This window comes from Hippocampus bargibanti, linkage group LG01, assembly GCF_051943395.1.
Source record: "Hippocampus bargibanti isolate YZ-2025 linkage group LG01, ASM5194339v1, whole genome shotgun sequence".
NCBI classification, from domain to species: Eukaryota; Metazoa; Chordata; class Actinopteri; order Syngnathiformes; family Syngnathidae; genus Hippocampus; species Hippocampus bargibanti.
Window position 1 is genome coordinate 15,625,391 of NC_142734.1, and position 25,184 is coordinate 15,650,574.

At 43.2% G+C, this 25,184-nt stretch overlaps 1 protein-coding gene across 1 annotated transcript in view; it reads right to left on the bottom strand.

Moving 5' to 3' along the window:
• Window positions 1–390: 390 nt before the first annotated feature.
• LOC148903298 (prickle-like protein 2) overlaps window positions 391–25,184 on the bottom strand; it is a 43,907-nt gene continuing 19,113 nt past the window's right edge. The window contains exons 2-9 of the mRNA XM_088999531.1: window positions 9,122–9,317; window positions 7,788–7,901; window positions 7,553–7,690; window positions 6,785–6,988; window positions 4,351–4,537; window positions 3,762–3,916; window positions 2,837–3,650; window positions 391–2,762 (exon numbers count right to left, since the gene is read on the bottom strand). Coding sequence (XP_088855657.1) covers window positions 1,825–2,762; window positions 2,837–3,650; window positions 3,762–3,916; window positions 4,351–4,537; window positions 6,785–6,988; window positions 7,553–7,690; window positions 7,788–7,901; window positions 9,122–9,253 — 2,682 coding nt within the window. The 5' untranslated portion in view covers window positions 9,254–9,317 and the 3' untranslated portion in view covers window positions 391–1,824. The remainder of the gene's footprint in view (window positions 2,763–2,836; window positions 3,651–3,761; window positions 3,917–4,350; window positions 4,538–6,784; window positions 6,989–7,552; window positions 7,691–7,787; window positions 7,902–9,121; window positions 9,318–25,184) is intronic.

The window sequence follows — 25,184 nt, forward strand, 5'->3', positions numbered from 1 at the left end:
CTGCTTTTAGTTACTAACTGTGTCCAAGCACATTCATCTTTCTCATAGATGAAGCCCAATTTTAATTGGCCCTGTCAGAGAGCTATTCAGTATGTTTATTATTGGAGTTGTACTTTCCAAGCCTGTGAAATTGCACAGTCATACTGGGAGCTCTTTCAATTTTTTATTTTTGCTGTATTTTATCCTTTCTGTATAGCTGTGTAAGTAATAAATTGAGAAATTGGGAATTTCTCTATTGTTAGAGAAATATAGGTTTGCTTATCTTATCATATCTTAAACAAAATCTCAGGCAAAAAATATATACTGTATATGTATTTTTAGTACAGTACAACATTCATGATTTGTGCCGGTAAACTATCAGCTGTCTGAAAAAAAAATGTGTGTTAGGTTCAGGAACCGAGTCAAACATTAATGACACAATTCAATGATATCATGTGATCAGTGAAACATTTTGATTTTAACGGATAAACAGAGCAAATTGTGACTGGTCAGTGTGTTCAATCTTTATTATTTTCACAACCGATTTGAGCTTGGAATTTGTCACGGAGGGCATGTGGGGAGTAGCACACAAGATTCATCGTGAATATGTCTTATTGGTTGTTCATAGAAGTAGACTTTATTTTAAGTATGCGACAACAACAAAATGACATGCAAATATCCCTATCTCTACATGATATCATACAAATAATGATTGTTGAGTTACAAAATATAGAGATATTTAAGACCATATGTACATAACATTTACATCACTATATCCATTTTGTTAATATGTGTATTACTATATAAACATTTAATATGTATTCTTTTTCCATAAGATGATTATTTGCATTATTTGTTATTACTTCTTTATTGTTAGGGTTATTATCTTTATTTGTACGTGTCTTTAAGTTACTCTGGAAAAAACAAAGCATGTTGCAGAAGAGAAAACGGGACCATACCTGACGTTACTGTGCCTGAATGGTCAAGGAGGAGAGGCCACCCGCTGAGCGCCCCGTCCTTGGTAAAGCATGGAGAGTCGGCTATGCAGAGCACATGGTTCAACAGACTATTTGTACAAGGTGCTAACCGAGCTAGCAGTCTGACACTCCATTCCAATATCGTTTGGATTCCAATGAGGGGAAATCCATGACACCGCGAGGAATCCAGCATGTAGTCGTCATTAGTACGACGCAACTTGTGCATTGTCCACAATCATACATTTAACAACAAAGCCTTTTGTTTAGACGTCTGAACGGCGATTACTCCAGTGTCTTATTTACCTGTAAATCGGTTTGTTCAATCTTCCCAGATCATGGACACACGCACGGACACTCACACAAGTCTTACTCACACAAGTATACCTTGACCACATTCATATTTAGGAGTCAAATTAATCAGTGCTTGTTCTCGCTACTGTTGGCGTCCAACGTTATAAACATTCCCTTTGTTATCTGTTGTGTAAGACAACTGAGCTTCCTCTTGTAGTTAGATCATTCTGCGTAGGTGTGCACAAACACTCCACGAGTTGTGTAAGCTTACAGCATGAAAAATAGGCCTAATGTCTCTTTACGTCCGCCCCTACACACACACACACACACACACACACACACACACACACACACACACACACACGCACGCACGCACACACACACACACACGCACACACACACACACACACACACACACACACACACACACACACACACACACACACACACACACACTATTATCTGTCACTATCTCGCACTCAGCTACCCACTCCCTGTTGCTTTTATTGTCTCCTCACCTGTCTCTCTTGAACGTTCACCTCCCTACTTATGCCCTCACCAGGATTTTTATCTAAATTTATGAAATGATGCAATTTTTGCTCTTCCTGCGTTGGCGGGCATGCAGCTGGCCGTGAATGGGTCCGTGCAGAGGTCCGTGATGGCCGCCCATTCCGGAGGGGCTGTAGCGATGGCGTAGCTCCTCGTTGTTGATGTAGCACAACTGCACGGGGCGAGGGATCGGTTCACCCATGAAGTAGCCCTCGTTTTCCTCCGATTCGGAGGAAGAGGAGCAGCTGGAGCACCATGTGTCAGCGGCTTCCGCGTAGCCGTCGCCCCAGCACGGCCCACCCAAACCAACAGGTTGCCAGCCAGCGTTTTGTAGGGTGAGATCAGAAGTGGTGCGGGGACAGGGTCGGTGGGGTTGCGGTCGGCACCCGCTCGGCTCCGGCCCAAACAGTTCGCGAGCGGCGTGACCAGAAGGGAAACGATCATAATCTTCCTGGACACGGTGGTACGGCAGCTCGACCATTTGAGTAGGTCGGTCGGCCACCAGGTGCAAAGCGTTGTCAGAGCGAGAACGGCGGGAGCGTTTGTGGTGGTGGGCGCTACGATGCTGACCCCGATGGTGTTTGCGACGTCTTGGTTGAGGCTGTTGGTTCTGGGATGCGACTTCCGGCCCGTTTATGAGTCGCCGGGGCATTCGGTCGCTGGTGGGAGCCATTCGCAAGTTGCCACTGCTGCCCATCAAGCCGACACGACCTTTGCTGTCAAAACCCAGGGGCTGCGGCGCATCCCAGTACTGCAGCGGGTAGCCGACTCTGTGTGGTGTGTACATGTTGTTGTTAAATGGACGAGACGAGGACAGAGACTCCGTGCTATGGAACTGAACGGAGGAGCTGAGCGTTCCAATGTTGCTCTTTTCAGACACATTCACACCCGAATCCTTGCTCAGGTCAGGCATGGAGAACCTAGACAGATTCTCCTGACGCTTGCCGACCCCGTCCAGAGAATTGCCTGTGAAAATTGGACAGCACATTTTAGGTTTGCATCCGATTCACGACTGGGGCAGAAAGCGTATGCCTCTTTACCTGTAGCATTAGACACGGTGAGGGAGTCCATGGAGCCCCGAGGCGTCTGTTCTAATGGAGTCAGCGGCTCATTGAAGCTCATGGCATTGATGTGCTTCCTTCTGGTTAGCGGGGGTCTTCCATCTCTCTGGAAGCCGTGAAGGCTAATGCTTCTCTTGTCAGAAAATCCTTGGTTCTGGCTCGACATCTCATTGAAACTCATTTGGGTGCGAAGCTTGTTCGGTCGGAACTCATCCTGGCCATGATGGATCCAGTTATCATTAAAAGAGTGACCCCTTAGGGCAGCCATGGGTGTCCTCTTTGCATTGCCTTGTTCTTTCCCCCAGGAATCGGGCCTCTTTCCGGGGTTGACGGGACTCTGGGCTGGCGGGTGAACATTTGAGTTGGGATTGTAGCCCTGCCTGGCGTTACACTGACCTAAAAAATGAACAGATGTTGGGGTGGGAGACGAGTCTTGCTGACGGTCCTCAAAGGCAGCAGGGACGTAAGGGTCATCCCGGCTCATCCACACCTGGTTAAGACTTGGAGCGCGACTCGGAGTGCGGTTTGGGGTACGACTGGGAGTGCGGGTAGGCGTCCTGCTCGGGGTCTGGCTGGCTGATACACTCAAACGGTCCATCTGAACAGTCAGTGGATCAATTTCAGCAGATAGACGATCAGGCAGCAGTGGAGGAGCCGAATGGCGTGCCTCTGCGTTCCTTCGCTCCTGCTCGGCATTCCCACGCTCCTTTTTACCAATCTTGGTGCTGTGGCGAGACTCACGGGATCGGGCGCTCTGGAAAGCGGAGTCTGATGAATCGGACTCATCCGGATCCTGACCCAAACAACAAAACAGTTATCCGACTCACTAGAAAAGTCTTGCCTAAATTTAACATGACACTGCACCAGTTTTAACTATTCTCATTTTAGAAATGACTGTTATTACCTGTCCAGCACTGCAGGAGCGAGAGCAGAAGATCTGCCCCTGCTTTGGCAGGAAGGGACGACCGAGCAGAGAACGTTTGCAATGAGCACAACAAAAACATTCTTCGGTTGCGTGCCAGTGCTGCCCATCATACGTCATCTGGCCTTGGTCAATGCCTTGAAGTAACCACACACAGAAGTGGACTTTCATTATCTCTTGAATGAAAATGATGCTCAAGGCACGGATTGATATACAGGTGATGATAATGAAGGCGGTATTCACATTATTTATTCGTTTTGCTCTTTACAGGAAAACACTCGTTATCTTTTAGCGACAAATCTATGTCTCCAGCCTTGGAGCGGATCTCAAGCAAGTCAGACTTATTCACAGATCCCATCTGGATCCAAGATGGGCTCGTACTTAATAGCCATCTATGTCTCATTGTGCTGGCTCCGCCTCACCGCAGCTGTGGCAGAGCAGGCCGGTGCTTACAATACTCTCTTGAATGTCTTTGAGAGGTTTTCTCTGGTTTGAGTGTACGCAATAAATAGTCAAGTCTTGCGTTGAGGTCAGGTCATTTCAATCAAACGAATCGCAATGAATCGCTAACCTATATGTTCTCCACATGCATCACAGTACTCTGCAAAGAGGGACTCGAAGCAGTTGCAGCAGTGTGGCCTTCCATCCTTCATGATGTAGCGCTGGCCACCGAGGGTGGTCTCGCATTCGTAGCAGCAGAAGTGCTTCATGTGCCAGTGTCTGCCCTCTGCCTCAGTGCACTCATCAGCAAAGATGATCTGCATGGGGAAAAAAAAATATTCATTTCCTTTCAAAGGTCATTTGGAACCCAAGAGAAATCTAATCATTCCCGCCCCCTTCCAAATTCAGATTGACTATCTTTTTTTTTTATCAGCTTTTTTCTGCTATTTTGCTTGAGCACTGATTTTTTTTTTTTTCACAAGAGATGACACCATGGAACTGATCAGTGATTTTGCATTCACTTTTCTTGGTGTTTGCTAACCGTATTCGGAGGTTGCTTGCATAGCTCTCAACCAGGAAGTTTAATAGGAGCTTCTCACTCCGTAATGGCATATTCTCCAATTGCGTCCTTACTCCGTGACTGGTCTGCTATCATGACACCAAAAGGATGATTTGTATTCATTTATTCCTAAATCATGGATATTGACAGTCAACTATGTCCATATCTGGGCTTTTTTTTTACATGCAGCACCGGGTTTGAATGGGACCTCTTTTGGTAAAGAATTACAGTGATCCAGTCAAGCCCAAGACTGATCAATTTGGTTATTTTGATTATTTTGTTTTAAATGAGGTTTACTGCAATCGTGTATGCTGATTTCAAATAAACACAATTTTTAATGCATCTAAAGATTCAAATGAACCATTACTACATTCTCTCGGAGGTGCAAGGGTGGCATTAGCACTGTAACGTGTGCATGTCTCACCTAAAGGCTTTTGCATGTTTTTTTTTTCATAAATCCAATCCAAGTATTTTAATCAGAATATACCGTGCTCATTTTTGAAAGCTTAGGAGATTGTGCAAATTGAGAGTTGGCCCCATTAGAAAAGATTAGAAAATGTATGTATGTATGTATGTATGTATGTATGTATGGATGGATGGATGGATGGATGGATGATTAAAAGGTCATTTGATTGTCATCATACATACATCAATACAGTCAAACCTCGGTTTGGGAATGTATCGGTTCAAATCCAATTCGGTTTTCAACTAAAAATTTACTTTTATTATGGCCTGGTATACAACCGAAATTTGGTTCTCAACCAAACTGAGTGAGATGTTTTTATGTTCCAATGTTAATGTAGATGTTGAAATTGGTGAAAATAAAACACATTACAGTTTGTTTTTATAGTATTTTACAAATTACCGGCTCTATTATGACATGTTTATCCAGGTTATGCTGTAAAATAGCGAAAACGTGCTTTTAAAAAGGTGTTGTCTAGATTTAGAGCGGATTTAAAATTGTATATTTATTATAATGGAAAGTACTGTTTCGGTTTTCGAACAAATCGGTTTTTGAACAGGTTTCTGGAACGGATTATGTTCGAAAACTAAGGTATCACTGTACCTGTACAGAAAATAATGTAGTGTCTTTAAGTGCCTCATCACAGGCACATGGCGGTGGCCTTGCATCAGTCAAATGTGCAAAGCGCAGAGCAGAGGAGATGAACAGAGTTAAATCTGAACAAATACTTCAGACTTGAAAAGGTTCGACATTGTTGATGATTACCAGAGGACTTATTGAATAAATGTATTACCGTTTTGGTAAGTGGGATGGTTTCATACCCTAACTTCGTTGAAATGCGGTATGTGATATAACCATTGTAGCTGTGTGAAGATGATGTACACCAAGAGCAAAATGTAGTTATTTTTTATTTAAATGACACATGATTCATTTTTCTCATGACCTGCTTATGCAGTTCAGGTTTATTTTTCCGTACTACTCTACCTTTTGAAAGGTTATGATCCTGATCGTTTGAATCAACAACATGCAGGACATCGGCCCTCGAAGCAGAGTCGGACACCCCTGATTTAGATTTAAGATACAGTATGAGTAAAAACAACACACTTGCTTTGTTGTGCTAATTAACATTGTGTCCAAAAATTAAATATATTTTCAAGATTTTTCAACCATTGAAATGACCGTAGGCCACAAAAATACAATTTGTTTTTTTTACAGTGTGGGGATGAGGGAAGCTCCACACAGAATGGGTAGTGCCTAAATTCCAAATTGCACCTATAAAACTGTGATGTACTAATCATTCATCCTGCCCTCTTTACAAAAGTAGTCTCATCATTATTACAAGACTTTAATTAGTAAAAAGTCCTATGACCAATTTGTCATCATGACTGGCTTGCTGCCTCATATTCGGTGCATTAAAGTGCATGCAGATTTTCTGAGATGTGGCAAGAACACTGAGTCGTCTTTTCACAGGAGACTAATTCCAACCAGTTTCAAATAATACATTGCTCAACAGTGAAGGGCGGCAGGCTCAGAGAGGCGCACCTCATCGCAGGCACAGCAGCGGGGCTTCAGTCTCTCGGAGTGGTGCCGGCCGCAGTAGAGTTTGCCATCCTGGTAGAAGTAGATGAGATCCACCAGCATTTCCTCACACATGCAGCAGACAAAGCAATTTGGGTGCCACCATTTTCCATGACCCGCCCTGGCGGCAAACACCACGATGTCACCTCCCTGTAGTTGACCACCGCACTAGGAGGGAGGATAGAGGAAAGCAAAAAATAAGCAACGTATCAAATGCTTGACGAGAGTTTATGTTTTTTATTACTGTCATTAGGAATGAGCAAATAAATAGTAATTTAATAACAGTGCAACTCCCATCAGCTCTTTAAAATCAAGGAATCAGGAAGATGATAAAGACAGTGGATACATCATATTGGTGGTTTACATGTGTTGTCATGGTTTGTTTACACTAATGCGATTTTGCGTTGACAGAAAAGGAGAATGAAAGCCAAAGATCACTTGAATGACGAAGGTGTCATTCTCTCATTTGCCAGTAATATTCAACCGGGGGCGTAAATAAACATATTGAAGCTTGTGTTTTTCCATAATTGTTCTCTGATTGCCAAAATGCTGCTTTTTGTGATGAGAGTTCAGTTCATTGCTTAAAACTATGTTCGCAAGTTTGAGCTAAAGAAATTGCCAAATATTGAAAAACTTGCACGTGAGTCATTGGTATCATAAGGCGCACCTGTACACTTTCCTTAAATATGGGACAACATCGTTGTTATATGAAATATTTTCCTTTCTTCATACCTTATCACAGATGGCTCCATTAATGGTGAAGGGGAAAGGACGGACGTTGCCTCTGCCCAGGTTGTCCTTTTTGCGTTGGTTGCTGAACAGTTTCAGTTCTCGTTTCTCTTCCTCGTCCAAGGAGTTGCAATAACGCACCTGGACAAACAGTTCATCAACAGTCTCAAATATTCGCCTCGCATGTGTATTAAAGCAGGATAGTCTAGATTTGTTGTTCGCCTTTCAAATGCTTTACCTCATTGTCGTGCGGTGGTAACTGATGCAGCAGTTGTTTGATGCGGTATTTCTCCCCGGGGCTGTTAATGTAAGGGACCTTCTCTTCGGGTAAGGAGTTGTAATACTGATGCACCTGTTACAGACAAATCATCCGTCCATTTTCTAGGCTGGTTATCCTCATGAGGGTCGCGGGCATGCTGGAGCCTATCCCAGCCATCTTCGGACAGTAGGCATGGGACACCCTCAACCGGTAGCCAGCCAATCATAGGGCACACAGAGACCAGCAACCATTCACACTCACAATCAGACCTCGGGACAGTTCATGGTGTTCCAATGACCTGCCATGCATGTTTTTGGAATGTGGGAGGAAACCGGACTGGCTGGAGGAAACCCACACAGGCAGTGGGAGGGTTTTCAAAATATAGTACAGCGATTCAATGGAAAGTCCATTGCGACACTAGAAATTAGTTTAATTTGATTTGCATTGATCAAATTGACTGACTGGGTGCACAACTATCCCCCACAGTTAAACCAAACCTGTTTGTCGGATGTCACGACTAATGAAAGTAACACGTACGGTTTGGTCTTCCTCTGCCATCGATGAAATGAGCTTGGTCATGCATACAATTAAAAGGAACTTAACTGCAAATGAGCCCATTGTGGCACCCAAAGGCATTAACACACATTTCAATTAAATTCATCTGCACACCCACATAAATGACTTCCATTTCTTTGGGATTCATTTTGAAAGGCAACTTTTGAATCCTACTGAAAGTCGAAATCGTCAATTCATTTCTTGAATGATGTGTTTCTGTCATATTTCCGGACAAATTGCACAGTTGCTTCTGGGGGAAATTGCTTCTTCGGTCGAGTGATCCGGGTGGCATTTGTTCACTGCATCACAGACTGTGTTCTAACAATGTAATCAGTCAATCAGCATGGGGTTGCTTTTAAACATTTGGTCATGCTTGTCACTCTGCCCCAATGTGAACTCGACCTTAATGTTGCTTCACAAAAAATGTCTTGACAATTATTCTTCCAGGAAAAGCCTGACGGATTAGTTGCAGTGATTTGTTTGACCCCACCCCACCCACATCACCCTAACCCAGTGCAAGCCAAAGACTCCAAACGGACCGTGAAGGGAATCAGTGAAGTAACCATCTTAGTGTTATTGGGAAAATGCCACTGAACACCCAAATAATTAAATCCCACTTCCTGATTCAGTTCAATTTGTTGCGGTCTGGCACAGAAACAGCTAATGGAGTGTGCAAGAGTGGCGGCACGGCCTTGTCAAATATGTGACAAAAATCTCTTGTGAGTTGAAGATGAATAGGGAGAAAATTGGGCGTGTACCTGCTCTGGACTGAGGCCGGGTGGAACCCAAACATATTCCTCTAGGGCGCACCCGGAGTCATCATCAGAGGTGGAGTTCCTCTGGAAGTCGTACATCAGCTTGGTGATGGTCTTCTCCATCTCCAGAGACATAGCTGTCACAACATGCTCTGTTGCACGCGTTGCTTCAGGGGAGGCTTGTACACCTGTTACAGACCTGCCCACAAAAAGGGAGTCGAAAATATGAAAACAAGAGCGATGAGGATATGGCAGCGCTTGAGTGTTTATCTTCTCCGTTTACAAGGCACCATGTGGACTGCACAGCTTTAGTGGCAAACATTAAATGCACCAAAATGACTGAGGAGCCCGCCAAGTTGTGATGCCAATTCTACAGATGCCCACGAACACGCAGGAGCCTTTTGCATTTTTGATATTGAACGGATAGATGGAGATTGCAGTGGCTGGCAAACAAAAAGAGAAGATGGCGCTGGCGAGACATTTTATGTGATGAGACCTTTAAATAAAAGGAGATGCAATATTACGTAATCCTGTATTGTAAAATGAAAGAGAGATGGATAGATAGAGTATGATTTGAATTGGTTTGATTGGAAGAAGAGCAACAAAAAAGTGGTGAGAGTAATAATGACGAAGAACATGGTTATCAGATATCATACAATACAATATTTTAACAAACAAAAAACACTTGACTGTCACTGCTTGACCTTCTTTTGGTTGTGTTTGTACATGAGCATGATTCCACAGAAATGTACAATGCAATACACCTGTTTTAATATAGCACTATCACAATAGCTGCAGGAGTCCAAGATGGCGCCCAAGTAGGCAGCTGTCAGCAAGTGCTCTCATGAGCCTTGCTTTTGTTGTTGTTGTTTTTGTCTTGTTTTGTGTTTTCTTTTGTCACTTTGTGCAGTTGTGCGTCGTGTGGAACGGATCCGGATTGTTTTTCAGCATTTTTGGCCACAACATTCATCAAGGAGGAGGCTGTGCTGAGCGGTTGCGCCTTTTCGGCAGCATAAATATGCCAGTACTGTTTTTGAATGGGAGGAATGTCGCTGCCATTTGACTGTCATCGCTGGACAGCTCTGGGGCCATTGTGCTTTTTTGCGCTTGTATTGGGCAGCATCTTCACAGCCCCGCTTTGTTCAGCGGAAAGGTTGGTGCTGTTGGACAGTCTGCGGTTGGATGGAAGCATGGCTTGAAGAGCCTGCGATAAGAAGAAAGGAGTGTAAGCGCAGAGCGCCGATGCGTATGTGGAACTGTCGCGGCTTGGAATTGATGCGAATTTATGTGGGACAGATGTGATGATGTGAGACAATCTCTTTTCGTCAATGGATACTACAGCTGCATGTTTGCTTTCAACATTTAACTTGTAGTCGCTGTGCACATTCCACCATGATGTCCCTGATCCACTGGTGAAAAGATGCTTTGATCCTCTCCTCTTTCATCTAGAACTGCTTCATGTAACAAAGAGGGTACAGAAAGTGCTTAAGAAGGAATGACTATGTGTCTATGTGTGTGTGCGTGGGTTTTCTCCGGGTCCTCCGGTTTCCTCCCACATTCCAAGAACATGCATGGCAGGCAGATTGAAGACTCCAAATTGTCCCTAGCTGTGAGTGTGAGAGTGACTGTTGTTTGTCTTTGTGTGCCCTGCGATTGGCTGTCAACCAATTCAGGGTGTCCCCCGCCTTGTGCCCGAAGACAGCTGAGATAGGCTCCAGCACCCCTCACGACCCTAATGAGGATTAAGCGGTACGGAAAATGGATGGATGGACTATGTGTCTTTGTGTTGTCATATTGCCGTTGTGTAGTCATATTATTTGTTATTTAGTTTTTTTTTGTTGTTCTTTTGACTTCAAGACGGCGCCGCGAGAGTGGCTGCCTTTCCAGCAGCTCATGTATTTTGTTTTTCTACCTTCATTCCTTTCATCACTTTGCTGCTGTGAAATGTAAATTTTTCCACTGCGAGACTAATAAAGGCAAATCCAATCCAATGTAACAAAGTATTTTATAGCACATCCAGCCATCCATCCCTCCCTCCCTCCCTCCCTCCCTCCCTCCATCCATCCATCCATCCATTTTCTGAACCACTTTATCTGTAAAGGGGTAGCAGCTATGCTAACCGTCTTCAGGTACCAGGCGGGGGACACCCAGGATTAGTTGCCGGCTTATGCAGGGTACACATAGACAAATAACCATTCTCGCTCACACCCACACCAAGTGTTCAATCAGCCTGTCATGCATGTTTTTTGGAATGTGGGAGGAAACCCGAGTACTCTGAGAAAACCCATGCGGGACTGGGAAGAAACATGCAAACTCAACACACGGAGGCCAAATCTGGAATTGCAGTGCACTTTGAAGTTGACGCGATAACCATTCAATAACTCGGTTGCCCCTTTGCAGAACAGATCATATATATATAAAAAAAAATAACAAAATACAGAACGTAAAACATGGACAGTCATACAATCATAACTGTCGTTTGTGCTATTTCACCAAAACATAACACCTTTGAAGCCAGCAGAATGACAAATGTTGAAGGCAAACAATAGGACAAGGACTTCTTTGTATTTTCTATTTATTAAAGAAAAAAAATTATACAGAAAGGGCTTCTCTTTGTTTTCTTTGTCTTAATTTGTTTGTGTCGTCAAAACATTTTTCAGCCGTCACCTGGCCTCATCTGTCTCCTCATGACCAGCTCCTCCTCCTCATTCTTCACACTGTTGCCAGTCGTGTGACGTCACAACAATTCCCGTATTTTCCGATGTATAAGGTGCACCCAAGAGCAGTGTCTGAACTAGCGTCTGCCCGGACACCCGGGACGTGTAACTTTTCTGTCGGGCGTATAACTTACAAAACGTCTCCGCCCGGGTGGCTGACAACTTATTCAAGGAAAAAAAAACAAAAAACTAAAGATTATTTTTCAGATCAAACATTTGCTTTATTTAATAAAGTAAACGTTTGAACAAAGATTTCGAAATCAGAATAAATTATTCCGATTTAGAAATCTTCATTCAGTTTGGAAATTTTTGGATTTCGGTTCGTTTGGCAATTTGCATACTCTGCACGGCAAACAATCAGAAGCCTGCTTCGTGCGTCGGACTTTCCCGAGTGTTATAAGGTCGTGCATTTGCATATCATTTTCCAAAGTAGATGCACAGAACCTCAGCCCCAGAAGAAAGATTCAAAAGAAGCTAAGAAAATGTCTGACGCTACAAAACGTAACCGTACATTATTCCGTGACTGTAAAGTGTACTTGAGAGTTTTGAAAGTACAGTAAAGTCTCGTTATATCGATATCGGATATATCGATAGTCCCGGTTATATCGATACTTTTTCTATGCACGCACGGAGAAAATTACATGCAAACAGGGTCGGATATATCGATAGTCCCGGTTATATCGATATTTTTTCGGACTCCCTTGAATATCGATATAACGAGACTTTACTGTATATATATATATATATATATATATATATATTGGATATTGGATATGCCTTTATTAGTCTCACAGTGGAGAAATTTACATTTCACAGCAGCAAAGCATATATATATATATATATATATATATATATATATATATATATATATATATATATATATATATATATATATATATATATACAGTAAAGTCTCGTTATATCGATATTCAAGGGAGTCCGAAAAAATATCGATATAACCGGGACTATCGATATATCCGATCCTGTTTGCATGTAATTTTCTCAGTGCGTGCATAGAAATAGTATCGATATAACCGGGACTATCGATATATCTATCCGATGTCGATATAACGAGACTTTACTGTATATATATATATATATATATATATATATATATATATATACATACATACAGTAAAGTCTCGTTATATCGATATTCTCGGGAGTCGGAAAAAATATCGATATAACTGGACTATCGATATATCCGATCCTGCGGCATGTAAATGTTCTCCTTGCATTCATAGAAATAGTATCGTAATAAGCAGTACTATCGATATAACGAGACTTTACTGTGTGTGTGTGTGTGTGTGTGTGTGTATATATATATATATATATATATATATATATATATATATATATATATATATATATATATATATATATATATATATATATATATATATATATATATATATATATATATATATATATATATATATATATATATATGATTGGCTAGTTTTTAGCCAATCATAGTTTGCGAAAACTGCTCTGATCACAAGTCACTAGTGAAAAGAGCATACTGGCCAGAGCTCGCACACTGTATCGGTAGGGAGCTGCATAAGCAAATATATTGTGTTGAGTTAATATCAGTTTTGTCAACCCACAATGGCTGAAGGAGGAGAAGAAATGGATTTGGTTGCAGATTTACTGTTAAAGCCATTTTCAAGACTGACTTTTCAAGAAAAAAGGGACACTTGAACACACTGTCTGTAAGTAAAGAATATGCTTAATATCATTAAGAAAGGTCGGTCACTTCCAGTATTTTTTTTTACCTGCAATTATAATCAACAGCAGCACACATTATGGCACTTTGTTGCCATCATCACTTATTTGCATAGCCTTACAAAACATATGCATTACAGCTATGTATTGATTAATTGGTTGATTGATTGTTCCAGTGGCCATTGTAAAATACTTTATTTTGGAGTTGTTTTAAGGAACGCTGTATTACAAAAAAATAATAATGCCGCGTTCAGGATAAATGAGAAGTGAGATATATGCCACTTGACGTCCAGCCTCCGAAAAATGACTTGCGTTCAGTTGATAAAGTGTAGCAGACAAGAAGCTTAGGCAGACAGCAAGGACCTCCAACAAAAAGCAGATTTACAATATTAAATGTCAATCTTGTCAAAAACTGCTGCGTGGGTTTTCTCCGGGTCCTCCGGTTTCCTACCACACTCCAAAAACATGCATGGCAGGCAGATAGACCACTCCAAATTGTCCCTAGGTATGAGTGTGAGAGTGACTGTTCTACGTCTTTGTGTGCCCTGCGATTGGCTGGCAACCAATTCAGGGTGTCCCCCGCCTCGTGCCCGAAGACAGCTGAGATAGGCTCCAGCACCCCCCGCGACCCTAATGAGGAATAAGCGGTACGGAAAATGGATGGATGGATGCTGCTAATAACACATCTGCTTTCTGAGAACAATTGGATTACAAAACAGGTTTTAAGTGAATGCAAATATGTTTTTGTCTGCTAAAACAAACATAGACAAATTGAGGTAAAAGGTCTATTCGGGGGTTGGAAAGTAAACGTGTTAAAAAAGAAACACATTGGGCAAGTCACATTTGAAGTGATGTTGAGGTGCCAAACGGGCTGTTTGCTTGCCAGTGTGTCCACTTTCATTGCTCTGCGAAAGAAGAACAGCCTCCGGCTCAAGGTTGCGAACCTGCAATCTTCTCTGACAAAGAAATAAGCAGCGCCCATGTTCCCATTATAAACAGTTGCCAGCTCAGCTTGGACAGAGGCTGACAGATTGCCTTATTAGTTTCAAATATCTGTTGTCCCCTGTGGAAATACTTTGACAACATACTTGAATATTTCATGGTCCTGAAATAGAAGTGACTCATTCAGATAAACTTAGATGTGTGTATCATATTTTTTGGGGGGTGGTGAGTCTGCATTTATGGCATTTCCTTTGTTTCCAGAGGGAAATGATGCTTTGATGTCCAATTGTTTTGAGTAACCTCATCTTTCAAGCGGCCCTTGCACTGTCTAACCTGAATTCAGCTGCTCGCAAAAGCGAGCACAGAAGAGCAACTTAAGGTTTGGGATTTTGTGAAGAAATGCAGTTGAGGAGGCCTATTTTAGGCTGTGATGAAAGACACACTCTTATTGGTTGCCCTTCTTTACTCTGCATGCCAGGAGAATGACTTTCATTTTCATATTTCAGTGGAGTCATTGGGGCACAACTTCATCAAGGATAAGCAGTAAAAACAAATCTTCTTTTTTTTTTGGAATGGCCCTTACACTAATCTTGGAAATGGGTGGAGTGTTTTGTTGTGGTTGTTGTTCTGCTGAATTAATTTTTATCATAGGTGCCAATTTAAAATTGGTCAAGCGTTGTGGCGTGTTCCATATGCGTGTAGAAATACAGTAAAGTCTCGTTATATCGATATTCTCGGGAGTTGGAAAAAATATCAATATAACCGGACTATCGATATATCCGATCCTGCGGGCATGTAATTTTCTCCCTGAGTTCATAGAAATAGTATCGTAATAAGCAGTACTATCGATATAACCGATATCGATATAACAAGACTTTACTGTATATATATATAAAAAAAAATGGCCATTACCATCTTGTCAGTCTGTATCTGGAAGTCCCACAGGATTTTTGCTCGGTCATTCTCCACCACCTTGGGAGGTGTTTCCCATTTTGACCTTGGGGTTTCCAGTCCATACTCCGCACAGATATTTCGGTAGACTATGCCAGCCACCTGGTTATGGCGCTCCATGTAGGCTTTCCCTGCCAGCATCTTACACCCTGCAGTTACGTGTTGGATTGTCTCAGGTGCCTCTTTGCACAACCGACACCTTGGGTCTTATCTGGTGTGGTATATCCCTGCCTCTATGGCTCTGGTGTTCAGGGCCTGCTCTTGGGCAGCCAGGATGAGTGCCTCTGTGCTGTCCTTTAGGCCAGCCCTCTCTAGCCACTGATAGGACTTCTTGAGATCAGCCACTTCTGCTATGGTTCGGTGGTACATCCCGTGTAGGGGCTTTTCCTCCCATGATTGTCCCTCTTCCAGCACCTCATCCTCTGTTCCCCATTGACTGAGACATTCTCTGAGTACATCATCCGTTGGAGCCTTCTCTTTGATGTATTCATGGAGCTTGGATGTTTCATCCTGGACAGTGGCTCTCACACTCACTAGTCCCCGGCCTCCTTCCTTACGGCTTGTGTACAGTCTCAGGGTGCTGGACTTGGGATGGAACCCTCCGTGCATGGTGAGGAGTTTTCGGGTCTTAGCATCCGTGGTCTGAATCTCTTCCTATGGCCACCTTATTATTCCTGCAGGGTATCTGATCACTGGCAGGGCATAGCTGTTTATTGCCCGGGTCTTGTTCTTGCCATTGAGCTGGCTTCTGAGGACTTGCCTCACCCGCTGGAGGTATTTGGTCGTAGCCGCTTTCCTTGTTGCTAATTCGAGGTTGCCATTGGCCTGTGGTATACCGAGGTACTTGTAGCTGTTTTCAATGTCTGCTATTGTTCCTTCAGTGAGTGAGACCCCTTCAGTGTGGACTACCTTGCCCCTCTTAGTCACCATCCGACTACATTTCTCCAGCCCGAATGACATTCCGATATCACTGCTGTAGATCCTGGTTGTGTGGATCAGGGAGTCTATGTCCCTTTCGCTCTTAGCATACAGCTTGATGTCATCCATGTAGAGGAGGTGACTGATCGTAGCTCCATTTCTGAGGCGGTATCCATAGCCTGTCTTGGCGATTATCTGGCTGAGGGGGTTCAGTCCTATGCAGAACAGCAGTGGGGAGAGTGCATCACCTTGGTATATGCCACATTTGATGGACACTTGCGTTAGTGGCTTGCTTCAAGTGTGGTTTTCCACATCCTCATCGAGTTTGCAACGAAGGCTCTCAGGGTCCTGTTGACCTTATACAACTCCAAGCATTCATTGATCCATGTGTGTGGCATCGAGTCATATGCTTTCTTGTAATCAATCCAGGCTGTGCACAGGTTGGTATGTCGGGACCTGCAGTCTTGAGCGACTGTTCTGTCAACCAGCAGCTGATGTTTGGCACCTCTAGTATCTCTACTAATGCCTTCCTGTGCTTTGCCCATGTATTGATCCATGTGTCCACTTATCTTAGCCGCAATGATGCCTGACATGAGCTTCCATGTTGTGGAGAGACAGGTTATTGGCCGATAGTTGGAAGGAACTGCACCCTTTGAGGAATCCTTCATGATCAGGATTGTTCGCCCTTCGGTTAGCCACCCTGGGTGAGTCCCATCCATCAGCAGCTGGTTCATTTGTGCTGCTAGGCGCTCGTGGAGAGCTGTGAGTTTCTTTAGCCAGTAGGTGTGGACCATATCCGGGCCTGGTGCCGTCCAGTTTTTCATACCTGAGACTCTTCCGTGTATATCTGCCGCTGTGATGGTAACTGGGTTCTGTTCAGGGAGGTTGCTGTGCTCCTCTTTCAGAGTCACCAGCCATTGTGCACTGCTGTTATGTGCGACCTCCTTCTCCCATATGCCTTTCCAGTATCTTTCAGTTTCCAGCCTTGGAGGGTCTGCTCTGCTGTTAGAACCCTGCCACTGAGCATACACTTTCGCAGGTTGTGTTGCGAACAGCCTGTTTATTCTTCTGGCCTCATTCTCTTTCGTGTACCTCTTTAGGCGACTGGCCAAGGCCTGGAGCCTTTGTTTGGCTGTTTCGAGTGCTTCAGGTATGGTTATCTGCATGTACCTCTTGGGTATTGGCCTTTTATTCACACCTCTCTGGGTCTCCGTCAATTGACTCACATCTTTCCGAGCCGCCTTGATCTTGGCCTCCAACCGTCTTTTCCATGGTGGGTAATGAATCTCGTGGCTCTCATGGTTGCTCTTGTAGCCAAGCATGTCTAGGATCACTGATGCTGAGGTGTATATCAGCTCATTGGTTTCCGTGATCGTTCCGGTCGGGATCGTTCTCAGTGCTGCATTCACAGTTTCCATGAGACTTTCAGGTGGTACTTCACATAGCCGTTGTAATCGGTGCCTTCGTTGCCCAGTTTTCATTCTTGCCATGATCTTATCTCTCAGGTCATTTGCTGCCTCGCTCAGCATTTCATTTATTGGGGCTGGCTTCCCAATCTCATTATTCATTGGGGCTTGCCTCCCAATCTCTGGTTGAACCTCTTCCTGTGATGTGGCAGCCTGGGGCCCTTCACCTCGGAATTTGTGTTGTACCTCATCAATCTCAAGTTGTGATAGCAATTGCCGTTTGTGGATATTGGAACACTGAGCTACTAGTTGTTTCGTGGTCAACCGTGACTGTGGGTTTCGAAGTAACCATTCAGCCCCCATTCTCCGCATGTAACCCCTCTGACTAGGGTTGCTTGAGTAGTAGCATTCCAATAGAGCCATGTTATCGCATCTCGTCCATCTCCGCTTTGTTCCAGTAGCCCATTTTTCATCAGGGTGCTCTGGTTCCCCAGCACCTGACGCAGACCTTGTTTGGCCGGGCGACGTCTGAGCCGGCATGTCATTCCATTTATTGTCTCTCATCATTGTATGAGGTAGGCATTAGCGTGAAGGGTCTTGCCCAAGGACCCACACTGGATGATGTCATTGTGCTCAAAAGTGGGATTCGAACCCTCGTCTCCCATATGCCAAACCGATGCCTTATCAACTGAGCTATCCAGCCGCTTATATATATATATATATATATATATATATATATATATATATATATATATATATATATATATATATATATATATATATATATATATATATATATATATATATATATATATATATATATATATATATATATATATATATATATATAAATCCTCGTATCACCCACCATGGGTGGTGTCTGTCCCCATTTCAGCTCGGGTCCTCTACCAGAGGCCAGGAAGCTTGAGGGTTCTGCGCAGTATCCGTGCTGTTCCCAGCACTGCGCTTTTCTGGACCGAGATATCCGATGTTGTTCCCGGGATCTGTTGCAACCACTCGTCGAGTTTGGGGGTCACTGCCCCAAGTGTTCCGACCACCACAGGCACGACTGTCACCTTTACCTTCCAGGCTCTCTCCAGCTCCTCTCTGAGCCCTTGGTATTTCTCGATTTTCTCATGTTCCTTCTTTCTGATGTTCCCATCACTCGGGACCGCTACATCCACGACAACGGCTTTCCTTTCCCCTTTATCTATGACCACGATATCTGGTTGGTTGGCCATTACCATCTTGTCAGTCTGTATCTGGAAGTCCCACAGGATTCCCCCCCCCCCCCACGAGATGCGATATATATATATATATATGTGTAACGGAGTTGTGCACTTAGATTATTAAATTATGAAGGAAGTGACGCAGCGGCGCACAGTGTGGCACCATGTCCCGCCCATAGTTTCCAGAACAATCTGGAGGAGATTTATGGTGAGTTGCAATTTTCTGTTGGTCTCGATTAACGTGCATTTTCATGACAATATCTTATTTTGTTTCCCCTTTTATACTGTCTAGTGTTATCTAATTAGTTCCCTTATTCATTTCGAGTCCAGATTACTTTTTGTGTCATTATTTACTTCACGTTTTGTCGAGTGGAACTTTGAAGCACATGTGCTTCATAGTGCTTTTCTATTGCGCAGTTAATCACAAGACGAAACCCATGCGACTTCACCCATCCCTTCTGCCATACTGTGTTGCAGGTAATAATGGCTTCATTTCGTTTTTATTGTACAATATTTAGTTTCTTGTGTCGTGTTTCATTTGCCCGTGAATGTTCGGGTTGAACTGTGCGCCCTTGCAAGCGCACCGCGTGTTCTGCCGAGTCTCCGCGTATGATGCGTTCAGGGACATCATGTCAATAACCACTATACGATCACACGTTGTTAATTCTGTTTTGTTATCTACAATGTTTTGCATTTGAGAACAATCTGGAGGAGATTTATGTTAATCACAAGACGAAACCCATGCGACTTCACCCATCCCTTCTGACATACTGTGTTGCAGAAATAAAATAAATAAAAAGACACATCCACGCGTCTGGTCTCATTAATACGGCAGCATCGTGGAGATGAAGACAGTCACTGTTGTGACTGTCGACTATTCCCTGAGGCTACACTGATTACTTCTATTGTCCTGACTGATTACCTCTATGGTCCTGCCTGATGGGGTCTACGACTGGCCTGATTGCACCATTTGCTCTGGTATCACCTCATCAGCATAACTAAGCCTATGTGGTGAAGGGTTTTGCTGTTTTATGAAAATAGCTTATTTTACTCCACTTTCAAACTATCTATTTTCTTTCGCTAAGATTTTAACCTCACAGTCATCAAATGAGTGGTTGTTAGCTTTTATGTGCATATGTACTGCAGATTGAGTAGTAGACGTAGTGGTAGTAGTAGAAGTAGTACTAGTATTATCCCTGCGATGTTGTTTTTTTGAGAATTTATTTAGTCTCCCCAAAGTATTGCTCTTTACAATCTTCATTTTTACAACTATTTGTCAGTGAATTAAAGTTGTGTTGGTAGCTCTGACCATGTATATATTTATAGGGCCAGAGCTGTATATTTATAGAGCTAGAGCTACCGGCACAACTTTAGTGCGCTGACGAAGCTTTTCACATGAAGAGAGAAACGTTCGACACCTTCAAAGAAGTACAGATGAAGGCTGAAGAAACCATTTCATCTATGTCATTGAATGGTTACAATGGTAACGTTATTTTCTCATGTGCCAACAAGAGCAAAATAAGCTGATTAAAATAGAGAACGAGGAGTTTGGGGGAAATCAGCTGAGCACGAAATAGTCGTTAATTAAAAGGATAATTTCATTTTATAGCTGATCTTCGGTCGCTGAATGGAGATCACTGCTCGTCTAAACTGGACTCCAGCGACAAAGGAGAGATGGTGGATCCGTTAGGGGAAGAGACAGAAAAAGATGAGTTTCCGTAGCAACCGGTTGGTGCGCATCATCTCGGTATGTGACATGTACGCGTTACTGATTTAACAAGGCAGAGTGTTCGTAGAGTGACTTGTAAAAATGCTTCTTCTGTGCTCTTTGTCATGCATTATTGGCGGGATATAATGAAGGATGCACGTGCCAGAGGTGTATCATGTCTTAAAGATCATAAATCCCTAGTTAATCTTTTGATTCATCATGATTTGCCTCGCCTCCCGTTAGATCCAATCAGCATGGCCTTCATTTACACATAAATTAACGCCAATTAATCATCAACTCTTTGCCTCAGGGGAGATTAGTTTCACGAAGAATCAGGTATATATTTTTTTTTAAATAAAAGGAAGACGTGATAGGCTTTGCACGTGAAGATCGACTACAGCTGGAATTTCTGCGAGAGAGAAAAAAACGTCAGACGGCATTATGGATGTGGATGTAAAGAGTGAAAGTGAAGAGAAAGAGTGGAGAGAGGGCTGCAGATGCAGCGTTAAGAGCAACCTCTTTTCCCTTTTCACGTGTCATGCTTCACCCACCTCCGTCCTTCCCCTCCTCCTCCCCGTCCGCATGTGTGCTTCTGACAGCCTCTGTGTGGGTGTGCTTGAGAGAAAGAGATGCAGTGGAAAAAAGCTCTTATTTATGTAAAAACTGAGGAGCTGATCAGCTCGAGCAGGCAACCTGACCCAGGCTCTTGTCATAACTCTTCAAGCTGAGAGCAGGGCTTCTTCAAATGATCGAGAAACATATTGATTTGCTATCTTGTCATCTATTACTATCCCGCAACAATTTGACTTTGTTGTTGTTGTCGTTTGCCGCCAGGCTTATCTCCTTCCAGGCTCAAGACTGCTGATACCGAGGTTAGGTTGGGTCGGAATAATCTGAGTTGATCTTTTATTTCATTTAGACTTCTTCTTCTTCTTTTCCTTTCGGCTGTTCCCTTCACGGGGTCGCCACAGCAAATCAGTGTCCTCCATCTTTAGAGGTTTGATCCACATGTTTGTTTTGGCCAAGCTTTTACGTCGGATGCCCTTCCTGACACAACCCTGTGTATTTATCCGGGCTTGGGACCAGCACAACAAGACTTATGTCCCTTTGTGGCTATAGAACAAGCCACTCGCTCAGTAAAAGGCTCCCAAACACAAAATGGTCATCAGCACAGCAACAATCACAAATGCAAATTCTTACTAGTGTCTACTTAAAGTTCTTTGCTTTGAAGAATTCCATTGTGACATCGTTTCCATTAGCCAGTAAATTCGAATCAGCAGTTTGCTGGGACAAATTGTTACTACGATGAAAAGGTTTCTTCAGCTGTCATCTGTACTTTTTTGAAGGTGTCGGACGTTTCGCTTCTTATCCAAGATGCTTCTTCAGCAAACTAAAGTCTTACTGGTAGTATCGGCCCGATACATACATCCCTAATGTCCAGACATGGCGGCGCCGGACACTGCTATGATAGGTCCCTACTCTCAGGTTGGTGGGAGCAGAGGACCACATCCTGCGACCCCACCGAATTTGTTACTACCTTTGGGAGACTTATTCGGTTGTTTCTTAAAAACGAGAATGTTTGTTTGATGCCTGTTCTTAATGACTATTGTTCTTTAATTGTGAGTTTTTGGTGTGTGTTTTTTTGGGTGAATCATTTTAGCTTAGTTTTGTATTAGTTTTCAGAATCTGAATCAGAAAGCCTTTAATCGTCTCACAATGTGGAAATTTGCAACAAGTTGAGACTTCAAATTACGTACTTTTTCTGTCGTACATTTTTCAATGCACAACCCAACAACAAAGTGTCTGAAGCAAACAGCAATGTACGTTCATCACATTTTGTAATATGTATTTTGGTGTAACCAAATGAGTTGTGATGACATCTGATGCACTCTCAAAAACAGCAAAATAATAATAGTACATTTCAGTTTTCATTTTAAAAGGATTCAGAAGTGAAGAAGTATTTTAGTGGTTGTACATTTCACAAAATAATATTCAATCTACAGTTTTGAATAAGTCATGCTCCGAGTGTAGCAACTAACGTCTAACTAATGATAGCTTTGTGTTGCTAGCACAGCTGTTCTGTTGCCATTATGAATGGCCAATCTTGACAATTACGCCTGTACATGTTAAGTGAGGACGTGGCTTTGGTCAGAGATGTGAGGGAGGGTGACTTGAGGCGACTTTCAAATCTTTCAAGCAGTTCAAATAGCGCAAACCCCAAATTCAATTCACAGTAAAAAATTAAATTATGAAACATCTGGCTTGAGCACATTTCCAAACTTTTAAATGAAATTTGGTGATCCCTAAAAGAGAATGCAAATCATCTGGACGGTTTATTGGTTGTCAGCTAATCTCAAAGCTGCGTGTCGGCAATTATTCCATTGTAAACAACCGCCGTGTGTAATTATCATTCCAACACAAGGATATTAATCATCTCTCTCCTGGCGAGGATTGCGCAACACTCAGATTTTATGCATGCTGTCAACAACACAAAACAAATCATCTCGATACAATCTAGTCATGATGTCTCCGGATGCAGCGTGTCTGCTAAAACAAAAAACAATAAAACAACTCAACCCCAAAAAAAAAAATTGTGAATTCGTAGTCAAGAAAGAAGTTTACTCTATCTATTTTCTGTTTTCTCCACATTTCTTTAAATGTTTATGTGGTAAGAGTCATTCAGCTACCCCAAAGCCCTTGTTGCAAAGCTGTTTTCACATCAAGCATTTCACCAATGTACTACTCGGACATTTCCTCACAAGTGGATGGCGAGACAAAGGAGGGAAAGTTTGCTTGGAGGAAAAATGACAAACGTGTGCTGAAATTGGCTATAGCTTGGCAATGCAACACTCCCTTTTATTATTTATCATCCCTTGTTTTGTACAATACAACATATTTTGAAATATAAAGCAGCCTTCTCACACTTTGCACTCCGAGTACCAATAAGTAATTGTCATGATCTGGTTGGCGACCAACGGGTGGCGCTGTCGGCCCCACCTGCACCTGCACAGGTGCTGGTTGTCCCGATCAGTGGCAGCCTGCCACGTTCGGATTGCCGACCAATGGGTAGCGCTGTCAGCCCTGCCTGCAGGCTCGCAGGTGCTGGTCGTTACAGTCAGTGGCAGTCAAAAGGACTCCCGGCACGACCATTCGTTGTCGGGTCATTGTATGCATTGTATGCAATTGTATGCATCGTGCATGCATTGTATGCTGTGCATGTGTTTGTTTCATATTGGCAGACTTTTTACTCTTGGTTTTTCTTTTGATACTTTGTATTTTTCTGTTCAAGTGATTTTAACGTTTTAGATTTTGTTCCTGTTGTTGTTTGCAGATGACATTGTGATCTGTAGCGAGAATAGGGAACAGGTGGCGGAGAAACTAGAGCTGTGGAGATATGCCCTGGAAAGGAGAGGAATGAAGATCAGTCGCAGCAAGACGGAATATATGTATGTGAATGAGAGGGATCCAAGTGCAAGAGTGATGCTACAGGGAGAAGAGATAAAGAAGGTGTAAGATTTTAAGTACTTGGGGTCAACTGTCCAGAGCAATGGAGAGTGTGGAAAAGAGGTGAAGAAGCGTGTCCAGGCAGGCTAGAGCGACTGGAGAAAAATGTCAGGTGTGATGTGTGATAGAAGGGTTTCAGCTAGGATGAAAGGAAAAGTGTATATAACCGTGGTGAGACCAGCCATCATGTTTGGACTGGAGACAGTGCCGCTCAAGAAAAGACAGGAAGCAGAGCTGGAGGTAGCAGAGTTGAAGATGTTGAGGTTTTCTTTGGGAGTGACCAGGTTGGATAGGATCAGGAATGAGTACATTAGAGGGACAACTCATATGAGAGGCTTTGGAGAGAAAGTCAGAAAGGCCAGACTGAGATGGTCTGGATATGTCCAGAGGAGAGAGAGTGACTATATCGCGAGAAGGATGCTGAGTCTTGAACTGCCAGGCAGGAGACCGAGAGGAAGACCGAAGAGGAGGTTCATGGATGTGGTCAAAGAGGACATGAAGGTAGCTGGTGTGAGAGAAGAGGATGCACAAAACCGGGATAGATGGAGGACATTGATTCGCTGTGGCGACCCCTGAGGGGAAAAGCCGAAAGGAAAAGAAGAAGAGATTTTGTTCCTGAATAAAATTTCTCAAATACAACCTGCTGCTCCCTCCTGCCTGCTTTTTGGGATCCACAACTGCCATCACCACCTTGCAAACCGTGACAGTAATACAGTGGAGCCTCGGTTTACGAACACCTTGCCTTATGAAATTTTCAGTTTATCAACGTTAAATTTATGAAAATTAAACCTTGGATTAAGCACTACTTTTCGCGATACACACCCCCTACCACGGCTGGCGGAGTAATCTTCGGCGGAAAAACATCAAAGCACATGACCAAACAGTGCCCCAGCCTACCTTTGCACACCTTTCTAGGAGTGCAAACGTCGATCGTCTGCAACGATACTTTTGCTGTTATGGGACCGA